Source organism: Ochotona princeps, chromosome 27 (assembly GCF_030435755.1).
Source record: "Ochotona princeps isolate mOchPri1 chromosome 27, mOchPri1.hap1, whole genome shotgun sequence".
NCBI lineage: Eukaryota > Metazoa > Chordata > Mammalia > Lagomorpha > Ochotonidae > Ochotona > Ochotona princeps.
The window spans coordinates 12,121,646-12,133,833 of NC_080858.1; the positions used below are offsets into that span (position 1 = coordinate 12,121,646).

The 12,188-nt window shown below is 37.2% G+C and overlaps 1 protein-coding gene across 1 annotated transcript in view; it reads right to left on the minus strand.

The window, feature by feature from the left end:
- Positions 1 to 12,188, minus strand: part of LOC101530134 (solute carrier organic anion transporter family member 1B3) — a 42,239-nt gene that overhangs the window by 16,419 nt on the left and 13,632 nt on the right. Inside the window, exons 3-8 of the mRNA XM_058655660.1 lie at positions 10,768 to 10,909; positions 8,832 to 8,964; positions 6,221 to 6,342; positions 3,495 to 3,641; positions 3,173 to 3,271; positions 776 to 1,018 (exon numbers count right to left, since the gene is read on the minus strand). Coding sequence (XP_058511643.1) covers positions 776 to 1,018; positions 3,173 to 3,271; positions 3,495 to 3,641; positions 6,221 to 6,342; positions 8,832 to 8,964; positions 10,768 to 10,909 — 886 coding nt within the window. The remainder of the gene's footprint in view (positions 1 to 775; positions 1,019 to 3,172; positions 3,272 to 3,494; positions 3,642 to 6,220; positions 6,343 to 8,831; positions 8,965 to 10,767; positions 10,910 to 12,188) is intronic.

Below are 12,188 nucleotides of genomic sequence, written 5' to 3' on the forward strand. Positions count from 1 at the left end.
ATCTGAAAAAAAGGTTTTGATTATTTTTTCACAAGTCAGTATTTCTCTTTAATCTCAAAATCACTGCCAACCCCTTGCTTCAGTGCTTCAGTGATCATATTCCGGCTACCACTGGGTTATGCACTGTTTGTTTCTTAGTGATTTCCCAATTGGAAGAGAAGGAGTTACCAAATGCTAAAGTATGCTAACTTTAATTACTAGTCTCAATTCTTGACTATTACCACTGATTTTTTGGACAGTTAGAGTTTTTGGTTGCTGTTGGGTGTCTGTTTTTTACACATTTGTCAGTAAACTGTTACTCTAATTGTCTAAAGAGAAACTTCCCGACTTCCTGCTCCTTTTTCCATCCCACCAACAGAGAGTAGTTAAACTTCGCATTACCACAGACTTAAGGTACTTTGTCTGTTCACCTTTCAATATCACCATCAGGCATTATAGTATCTCACACCAGCACATGGTATGGTGCTGTGTATCTTTTGTTGAACAAATGAACAAAACATTATAACCTCTTTCTCTCTTACAATTGCACCCTGTGTTTTTCAAATAGTGTTTGACTTAAAAGGAACCAATGTTGCTAGCCTTTGATTTCGTCCTGCTAATAGCCTCAATACTCTTACACGTGTTACTTGCTCAGAGAATATTTACAAACACAAACAGAAGTTTTAGAAAAATATCCAGTTGATCTTGGCGTGAAGGAAAGTTAATACTACATGTTTTGTGTGTGATTATATACAGATGAACCATATCAAGTTGATTGTGAATATAAACTAGCTACCTGTCACAGTTCCAGTAACTGTTTGTCCCTGGCCGGTCAGATTAGCAGCTTGGCTCTTGTCTTCATCTGTTTTGAGCACATACACAGATTTTGAAGCTTTCCTTTTTTTCTCTGGTTCATTTGGATTTTTGGGCAGGAAGAAGAATGGAATGGAAGAGATAATGGATAAAGTTCCAGCCACAAGGAAACCAAGCCACCAAGCACCAACCCAGCGAGCATCCTTAGGAGTTATTCTGATAGTGCCTGTAAAAAATAAGTACAAATCAATGAAAAAGCATTCTGAAAGATGGGATGGTCAGGGGAAATAGTGACAGTTAATTACTACCCTCACAGAGAAGAGGTAAACTGCATTTCTCCCTTCCTAAGCTGTTCCAAACAATCTTGTCTCTGAAGCCTGAAAACATCATATGTATGCTGATACGTTGCAATTGCTGTGGTCACTGTCTAAGCTACATAAACATGGTGGTTACTATGAGCATACGACTGGATAACTGCCGTCATTGGGTATTTACATTGGAAAATCATGGAAAAAATGTTCACAGTGGTCTATGTTTGAGAAGAACATAAAAATTAGAGCTGCATTATTTGAATCTTGTCTCATATAAAAATCCACATTGTTAAAACCTGGAAGTGTAATTTTTTTTTCTGATGCACAGATAGAAACAAAAATAATAATGAAGAAGAAAGGGGGAGACAGGTACAAGATGTTGGAATAGAGTCTTACCTGAAGCAGAATAATTAGCTAGGGTGAAACAGCATAGATTTCAAGAAATAGGAAAGGACAGGCCGACATCAGACGGGCAGCTAGACACAACTTGGGGAAGCAGCAGAGACAACAGAGCCATGTTGCAGTCATCAGATACCCCATCAGCGGTCAGCTATTGGTAATCAGAGTTTTATCCATGACCAGGAGGGAAAGGAAGTTCAACAGGAGGTCAGAAGGTGAACCAAGGTAAATAACTGTCTATCCTGCTTGTTTGTTTGGTCTGACCATGAGTAGAGATGCAGCGGCAGCCCCCCGACCAGCGGTGCAGAAACAGGATGGATTCCATGGCCCAAACTCCCACCAGTGCCACACTGGGCATCATTTTGAACACTGTGGCAATGACTACATAAGCAGAGAGATAAACAGTGTGCTGCACATCTGCTAAGCTAGCAGCAAAGTCAATTTTGGCTCAATGAATTACATTGGACCCATACAAATCACTACCAACTTAATATCCTATGGGGGTTCCAACCAGAATAGGTTTGGGTGGCCCCCAGATAGAGTGGCCAGCAGACCAAGAACCCCAAGCAGTGCCACACCAGGTGTCATTTTGTACAGTGTGGCAAAGGTTGCAGGACTAGAGAAAACTTTGAGTTGTGCATGTGCTAAGCCAGGAGTGAAATCAATTCTGGCTCAGTACCTTGCAATTATCCCACAAGGAAATCAGTACCAACTTGGTATCCAAAACAGGTTTGATGACCCTCAGACTTAAAGGCTAGCAAATTCTGCCAAGACCAGCACCCAGTGATTTAGGACAGTTGGTGTACTGATCCGGGGCACTGCTTGGCCATGGGAAAGAACAGAGATGGAGAGGATGAAGATGCAGGCTGGATAATGCAGAGGCCTGATGGAACTGCACCTTGGGAGAAGCAAGAAAGTGAATTGATATCCCATGTGTATTTATTAAGAGTGGCTGGAGAGAACAAGAGATCAAGCTAGAGGCAGTGCAGACACATTTTCACGTCGAAAGGCCTGAGGCTGAGGAACTTCCAGTAACACAGTCTCTATTTCTATGTTTGTGAATGACAAGGAAAGCCAAACGTAACACTTCCACATGCACACCTTCATCCATGTGCTCAGCAAGCTCTAACGGAATGCTGATGTAGTCAAGTCCTCCAGTAGGATCAGGACAAAATAAACCACAATGCACTGATGTAGTCAAGTCCTCCAGTAGGATCAGGACAAAATAAACCACAATGCACTGATGTAGTCAAGTCCTCCAGTAGGATCAGGACAAAATAAACCACAATGCACTGATGCAGACACTGTAGTCATTTCCACGTGACTGAACACACAAGTCACAACGAGGCTATGCACAGGGCCGACACTTCATGTCCAGATCACTGTCAGGAAAAATGTATTTACTGGGAAGGGACAGGTTCATCTCGGTTGCTTTGGATGAAGTGATCTACAATAAATCTGTTAAAAATTCCTCATTTTGTACTTATCTGTAAATATGCAGCACAGATGGGACCTGAGAAATATTTTGTTCTGACTTACATGCATTTACTTAATATTCATCACTTAAAACAGGAAACAAAGAACTTGAAAGAGTAAATTCAAATATGTGGAAGAATAATATCTTGCACTTGAGAGACACTGTCATGTTGCCAGTGTTTGATTGTACTTACTCAGATCCACAAATCCAATATCCACATACATTTTAGCAAACAGAGATCCCAATACGAAGCCAATGATTGGGCCAATCATTCCTATTGCATTCAAAGCACCTAAGGAAACAAAAAATTTTTATCAAAGCACCTGAAATTGCTATAAAGATATTATCAGGTTTTTGTCAGGTTTAAAGAAGACATGATTCTTACTCCTGATTTTAATAGTATTATGCAAGAAAATTTGTCCTAATAATCTTTCTAAATGAAAGAACTACTCTACAGACATTCAAGTATAGTCCAGGATAAGTGATCATGAAATTCAAGATTTTTTGTGCATTACCTAAATAAAAGGAAGAAGTTCCTTCTTTAGCAAAATCATCAATGTAAGAGATGCCCAGTGGGACGATAGGGGTTTCACCTATCCCACGAAGCATGTTCCCCATCAGGACGTACATCCACATGTTGGACCCAGATTCCTTTCCACAACCTGTGTAACCAGAGAGCATTTCATTTGAAACACTAATTTAAGCATTCCTAACAGACATTCATCTACTTGGCAACACTAATTTATTTCATGTAGTAGTTTTTACTTTTTTCCCCAAGTGCTTCATACTCTATTTGTGAAGTTTAGAAAAAAAAAAACAACAGAAAAAGCCACAAGAAATAGCAATGATCTACTTGTTATATACCTGGTGCAAGTCAGCTCTCAAAAACATGTAAAATGTGTTTTATGTACATTATATATATGCATATATATGCAATTTATAGAAGTCTGTTTTTTCACTTAATGCTGTTTTTGAGAATTTTTACTACATTGTAAATATTTCTTTCATGTCAGATAGTAATGGCAGCCTATTATTGTACTGAATGAAAATTTCATAAACTATTGAGTTCATCTGCTAATATTTCAATTTTGAAATATTTGTGTTGGAAAGATACAAATAAGAATGCTCTGGTGCACAGTCTTGATTATACATTCAAGACTAACAAAGTAGAACTGCACAGCTAAGTATATAAGCATATTTTAATTCTTTTCTAAAGATGCATTTTATTATTTGATAGGCAGAGACATACAGGAGAGGAAGAGAGAGACAGAAACAGAGAAAAACGCTACCTGCTGTTTCATTCCCCAAATGGCCTCAACAGAGGAGTTGGGTCAGTGCCAGCACACAGAACACCCTCCAGGTCTCCCAGGTGGGTGACTCCAGGACCTGGATCATCTTTTGCTTTCTCAGGGGCATCAGCAGAGAGCTGGATCAGAAGTGAAGGAACCGGGACTTGAACTAGTGCTCTTCTACGGGATGGTGGCATTGCAAGTTACTGTGGCTTTGCATGTGGGCCCCAGCTCTGGCCTCAGCATACTTCTTAACCAAACTCCAGAATGATTTATAAATGGATGCACCCCTAGGACTTCAAGTATGAAACCCATGTCTTTCTTTTTTTGTTTTTGCTTTAAATAAATAAACCTAAAAAAATTTATTCTTGCTAATTGGACAAGTATTAGTGCTAGTTGGACGAAAATACAATGCTGTCTCATTGCAGTCTTAATTTGTATCACCAAAATAATTATTTAGGTTAAATGTCTCTAGGAGTGGTTTTTTTTTTTTTTAAGCTCTATACTCACAATATATTTAAATAGCGAATGGAGGACTTGTGTCTGTTTTTGAAACACTTGTTTTTCTTCTACCTTAATTCCTTTTAAGTTTTAAGTGGTAGAAAAATGTTTAGTTTTAACATTTATAATTATAACTCATGGTTATATTACAACATGTGACGTTTTCAAATTGGTTTGATAATTTCCATTTATCAGGAAAAGTTATTTTTTCCACATATTTATGTCACTTCTTGTTTTTTTTTCAAAACATGTATGCTCTTCTCTACTTTCCCCAGTAACCACCTTCTCTTCCATATCCAGCACTAAAAGTTCTTTACATGTAATATTCACAAACGTTATGATTTGACTGTAAGGTAATTTTGTCCCATTTGTTTTTAAATCAGTTCTTTAGATAAATATAGCAACAAATTTTATTTTTATTTTTAACTATATAATATTTACAAACCTCTTTGATATATGCTACCATTTTTTGGCCAGCGAAATTTTCCATGCTAAAATGTTGATCAGCATTGTTCCTATGAACTATTTTAATGTAATACCTTTATTGCATTCTGGAGGATTCAACAAATGGTATCAGGTGGTAACACCAGGTGTAAGAATTCAAGGTAGACATGAAATAATATCATCATTCTGACCTACTAGAAAACCTAAGAGTTACGACAGTCATGCTTAACACTCTGGTAACATCACAAGAGAAAATGGGTTGAGGTGTCTCAGAGGTATGCAAAAATTTAACAACGCCAACAATCATTAAGCCACCGTGAGACTACAAATGGAAAATCTGTAAGTAAATATTTCCATAACAAGGTACTTTCAGTCCATTGCAGTAATTCCTATTCTGCTTGTGCAGTCAAACAACCACTTGGATCAGTGAAAAAATAATCCAACATCAATGTTTAATAAACTGATGATGGTATTTACACTCCTTACATTCAAAATTATGGTTTCAAGCTGGAAAGATTAAGGTAAAGTGAACTTCTTACTTGTAATTACTTCTAGATATGGCTGAAATGATGCCATATAATCAGGTGTACTACTGTGCGGAGTTAATTCCGGTTATCATATCATGTGCATCTATGAATCATCAACAGCACAAACTGTAAACTCCAAAAGAAATACTTGGATCCACAAATAAAAGGTTAAATTTATTTTTCTTTTAAAGACAGAAGAACCAATTTAAGGGAGAACTTGCTCTTTTTGATATTTCCTTCCTACATTATTGAGATGAATTCAGCAGAAAAATAATTTTTATTTTGCCCCACAGCAATCTGCTGAAGTTTCAAAGATAGATGCATTTACTATCAATTCAAAAGAAAGGCTTTCTACTTGACAGTCCTAACTTCTCAAAGTAAACATTTTAAAAAGTACAAAATCTCGCTCACCTTTAACAGCAGTTTTGATATGTGATTAAATCTGGAAATGTGTGAATTCTTGTCACTTTTAAGCCTTACCTTTTCCCATTATTTCTGGTGCTGTTCCATTGAGTGATGGACTCTCATAGGCTGAGCAGGTGGAGAAGCTTGAAGTTGAGTTCTCTGATGGATTGCTATGTTCTTCCTTAGAATATCTGTAACTGCAAGAGCATGACTGTACTTAGAATTTTGCTTGGCGTACTGCATGTATTCACTCTCCCCAGAAAGAGAGGAAATGTCACCTTCCTTTGCACCACTGTGTTCTCAAACACCCAGAGTTCTCTTGGTGAATTTTCCGGCTGAAGTTTGGGAGAGAGATGGGAAAGTGAAAGCGGTTGTTCACTCAAGGAGGTGGCTGACTCCTCCCCAGGTAGTGTGGGCTTGTGCCTTGCTGTATCCCTAGGAATGCTGACATTCTGCTCAAGGCTTGAATAACTGAAACATCCTGCGTTCACTTAAAAAAAAAAAAGAAAAAAGCAAAACCTAACTACATCTGCTTATATCATTAAATTGCCTTCAAAGATGACCACAGTCTGAACTTGCTGAGAATCTGTGATGACATTTGATAATCTCAGAGAAATATTTTTCAAATCAATTTATAATACATGCACAAGGCATTTTCTATCAACTACCTATGTGATTTTCTTTCATGGACACATACACACACATTATATGACTTTTCAAACTTAGTCAATGAAACTTATCCATTTCAATTTGATTAGGGAGAACCTGATCAGATCAACAGAGATGAAACTGCAATGGGAACATTTACTCAAGAACACTGAGGTATCCTGTAGTTTCAAGAAAAGCCTAGTGTTAACAAGCCAGGTATCTCTTTCAGCTCCAAAAAACTGCAAGTGCATAGTATTTCAGCAATGTGGCACAAGATAGGCATATAGAAACAAGATAGAGCAAACTCAATATATTAAGCCTCTGAGTTGTCACAAAAGAAACAGTGAAGATCAGATTTGCTGATAGATGAGGGGTAGTGTATGTTAGAGAGACTTTACAAGGAGGATAACACAAAAGATGAATCTTAAACAGGGGAGGAAGTGTCACAGGTACATGAGGCAGAGAAGTATTCAAGCCACAGAAACAGTCTATGCAATCTTACGACATAGTGTGGTCCTATGGCGGAACTGCAACTCTGGATTGTGCTTCTCAGTAGCAGGCAAAGAAAGATGAAGCTAGCAATACAGTCACAGACCAAATTAAAGAGCAACATACACACATAATGGAGCTTGAGTCTTAATCCAGAGCCAATGGCCTTTTAATGATTTTGAATAGGACCAATGGCAAGAAACACATTTTTTTTATTACTGCCATGATCACACACACACACACTCATAAATAGATGTACAAACAATTTACAGATATTATGTTTATTTATATTCTATTTTTCTTTTGTGTCTCACTATGACAAAAATTTTCTATGACAAAATAACCTGAATTTGTTTAATAATTCACTAGTTTAATAACCCAAATCTGAGAAACTGCTCCAGGAAATGGAATTTTTAAGGAACATAGTTGGGTTTGTGTTAAATATGAGTCAGAACAGAATTGGGTCTGGAAGGAAGAAAAGAGTTAATAGCGGACATTACTAATAATCTAGAGATTATTAATGGTAACAGGAGACAAGATTAGACATGGCAAGAAGTCATGCAGAGGGAAAACAATTCCCAGGCAGTGTGACATGATGCAATTAGGAAGAAGTATCTTAAAGAACAGAGGTCACATAAGGGTGATCTGTAGGAAAACATGCAGCTAATGTGGTGGTCAAAAGACGTGACTGCCAGATTGGACAATGAGTCAATAAGTGATTTCTCCTGCAGAAACAATCTTCAGTCTCTTCTCTCCTCCCTCTGTCAATAGTATATGAATTGGAATTGGGAGCGAGTTTTACCTGAGGACACTGGCAGGCTAAAATAATCTCTACTTTTACTCACATTTTTTATATAGTGAGTATGAAATGTAAATTCCAGCCTACATCAAGTTAGTTCAAGTAGAATTTTTCCAAAATATTTCTTATTCCTCAGCCTTTTTGCCCTGTTTCTTTCTTTTTTGTGTTACCTTTAACTTTCTTACACTGTTGTATGGACTAACAGAAAACAACTGGGATGACAATATCCAAGTCATACAAGGCAGATCAACTTGACAAGCAGGATCGTAGATTGGCAAGATTGGCAAGAGTACCACTTTGTGAAGAAAGGCTTCTATTTTACTTCATTTTTGCTATTCTCAATCTCTCTTGAGCATTAGACTTTCAACAAAACTATAATGTGACATTAGAAGAAACAGCTTTAATGGATAGGTGACAGGAACCTACCCCATGTTGCAGCATATTGACTGGGTAAGATTTACAGAACAACAACGAACAGGCAAAACCATGAACTATGAGTATTACACAATAATGCCATAAGCAGATCACTTATTTCATATGAAACTCTTAATTGGTGCTGTTCATATTTCAAACTACATAAAAGCCAAGGTGATTAAAATAGATTAATTGTAATATCATAAATACACTCCATTTATAGACTTATTTGAAGAGTACTACTTGAAAAAAGCAGAATGACTCATTTTAAAGGGAAAATTAAAATTTAGAACTAATTTAATACTCATTGAAGTCATGGAGGTAGTTAACACTTACTAGCCCATGAAGAAATGTGGTAAAGCTGTTAAAATACTTCCGGCTCCCATTATAAAACATCCAATTCCAATGATCTTCGGTCTGTGTAGTCTGGATCCAAAATAACTTACAAACAGAATCACAAACAAATTTCCTAGAAAGAGAAAAAAGTATGTTGATATAATTCTTTCAAGCGTCGATAATTCTTTAAAGCAATAATCAGAGAACTGTGAAATATTACACAACATCATGCTATGGAAATATTTACAATCACACATCACAGCTCAATAAACAGCCTAAGAGAAGACGGATGGGACATAAAGAAAAAAAGGGACAGAGATTTAGAAAGCTTTAAAGCGGAAAACAGACTGAAAGCTTTATGGTCATTCTCTGTGTGTGTGCCTTCAAACAGAAAAAAGAAGAAAAGAAAAGAAAAGAAAAGAAAAGAAAAGAAAGGAAAAGAAGGAAGGAAGAGAGAGAAGGAAAAATATACTAAGCAAAAGTTCTTAAGATGAAGGATGACTGAAGACTTCAGATTCAACTCCTACATTTTTTTTTTAGCAGAAATAGTATAAATAGAAATGGTCTAACACCCATTCAAGAAAAATGTTAGGATCCAGTGATAAAGAGGAGATGTTGTTTAGAGCATATGAATGACTCTGATATTAATTTTTCATATATGATACTGTTATCAAATAAGATTTAAACATTCCAAGGAAAAGATTTTTACTTTTATACCCAGGCAAATAATCACATAACATACACAATTTTTTCAAAAACCAATCCTCTAGAAAATATGTCTGACATAAATTCTTTCGGAAACAAAACAAAACAAAACAAAAAGTAAAAATTTGCTTCAGTCAGCCTAAAGGCGTTTCAAGCAAAAAGATTTACAGAGTCAGAAAAAAGCAGCAATGGCCAATCTAACTGATAATGATGTTAATGATGTTTGAATATTTGCTGGTAAGCAGAAGCAAACTTTGACAGAAATATGAACAATCATTTTCAAATTTTAACTTCTAGACGGTTTCATTAGCTTGGAATGATCAAAGACATGTTGCATACAGTTCTGAAATTCAAAAATTTGCATTACAAAGGGAAAGATAGGTCTTCCTTCATGTAATTATTCCTTTCCACAATTATTTTGTGTATTTACATATTGTGCATGTTATGTTTAATGTACATTATGATTATTACGTACTTGTTTCCTAACTTTTATTTTATAAAATGATTTAAAACAGTAAGGTTGTTGCAAATAAAGTTAACAACAAAGCAGCAGGAAATATTCTCAATCTGTATAACTGAAAGCAAGTACTGTTAATAAGCTACCAATTCATAAAAGTATAGGCATAATCAACCACATAAAACGTCATTGTAATAGAAGACACTAACATTAAAATGAAGTCAACAGGGCAATACTCTCAGTTGCCCTTCTCCACACAAACACACTGAACCCCAGCCAGGGAGTAGAAATCTAACCAGGTTTGCTCCAAGGCTCCTCCTCCTGCAGTCTCTGAGACTCACAACCCTCTGTCAAGCCGTCTCCCTGCTTGGGAAGGGGACAGAGACAAGAGGATCAGCTCCTAATTGGTCAGTCTATCAACATCCTCACCCTATAGAATGGTGACCTCGTGACCGGCTGAGATTCGCCCATGGTTTGTCCCCTCACTGTTCATACCCTGGAACCTTGGTGCCTAAGGCGACAGCATTGAGACTGCGAACAGTGTGCGACCTGCTGTGGAGGCTCAACTCTGCGATGTGTGCCATCTTGAGCAGGATACCTGGCCTCTGCCCAAGGTAGAAGCAGCTCTCCTCCCTTCACCTCAATGCTGACAACCACGGCTGTTTTCAGCAAATATCCATGGAAAAACCCACCCCTGCTGGAGAACTGGTGGTGTGGAATGTGTATCAGCAGCGTGTGGCTCAGTAAGTCTGATTATTAACATGGAAACGTTACCGATTTCAAAGCCTCCATCAATTACACCAGCAATGGAAGAGGATATGTCAAATCTCCGCTCTATCTGAGTGATGGAACTTTTCATAATGACTCCACCTAGCGCCTTACAAATGTAACTCAGTGACAGAGCTGCCAGGAACATCTACGGCAGAGCAGAAGGGAACAGGAAAAATGGTTAATAAAGATCAAGCTCATGTGTGCTTGGAATTAGAATTGCTTTACTTCTTTACTTCAAAACTTCGTGTTAAAAACTTTCATGGTAAAAATCATCATAAAAAGTCTACCCATCTTCCTCTTCCATCAATTGGGACTTCCAAGCCCTTTCCGAGCCCTTTTCACATTATCATCACTACAGGACAAAGTATTATTTCCTAATTTTGTGTCAATAGCAGCCTACTAAAGTTGTATATTTGAGTACTGTTTTATAAAAATTGATTTCTTCTTATCATTTTCCATGATATTTTAGGTGTATGGGTTCCTCCCAGCCCTGTTTTCCCCTGCCACCATTCCCCCCACTAATTTTCAGTTTATTCATAAGCATATTCACAGAATATTCAGAAGTATATTCCCTTAGAAATAAAAATTCAATTTTCTTCTATTCAAATGTATCATGGCATAGTAGGTATAGGCAGAAATAGAACATTTAGGATACTGCCACAGTATATTCAATTGTTTCTTTGGCAGTCTAGTTTTACTCAGGAATAGAGACATGTACTACAACATATCTTCACTTCCTGGTATACTAGTCTCCATTATACAGGTCATTTACGAAAAAATTTATATATATATGTGTATATGTATATATATATATATATATACACACTTGATTATCCAGTTTTTTGTACATTGCATAAAGGCTGTATTATATCAGAGAAAATATTTGGTATTTGATCTTTGGGGACTGGCTTGTTTCACTAAGCTCAATGGTCTCCATTTGGGACCATTTTGTTGCAAAAGAATAAGCATGTGGGGGATACAAGGGCATGCAGTCCTATGCAGGGTCACATTTCAATAATGCAGTCAGCCGGAATCTGGAGGTGGGTGTGAGTTGAGCTTTAAGAGAAAAGGGTGTCAGTAAGATTCACTGAAATGAAATTGAGTTAAGACTTCTAGCCACTGTATCTTAGGCTGAATGTTACTCCGTGCTTTGGCAGTTGTATTTCTCTCTGTTGCCTGATACTTCCACGACTTTCCTACTTGCCTGCTTGGAAATGCTGTCTTTGATAATGGTGTTCCATCCCTTCAGCTAACTCGTGATCACTTAGAAGTGAAGATCAGCTTACAACTTAAGGTCTTCTGAGAACATTGGCTAGCTCCCTGTGTATCAGTTAATAACTATTTTCTTCAATACCTCCATGTGCTTATTTTGTTTAGGAAAATCCCTAGGAGTGGAATGGCTGGGTCATATAATAGACCTATTT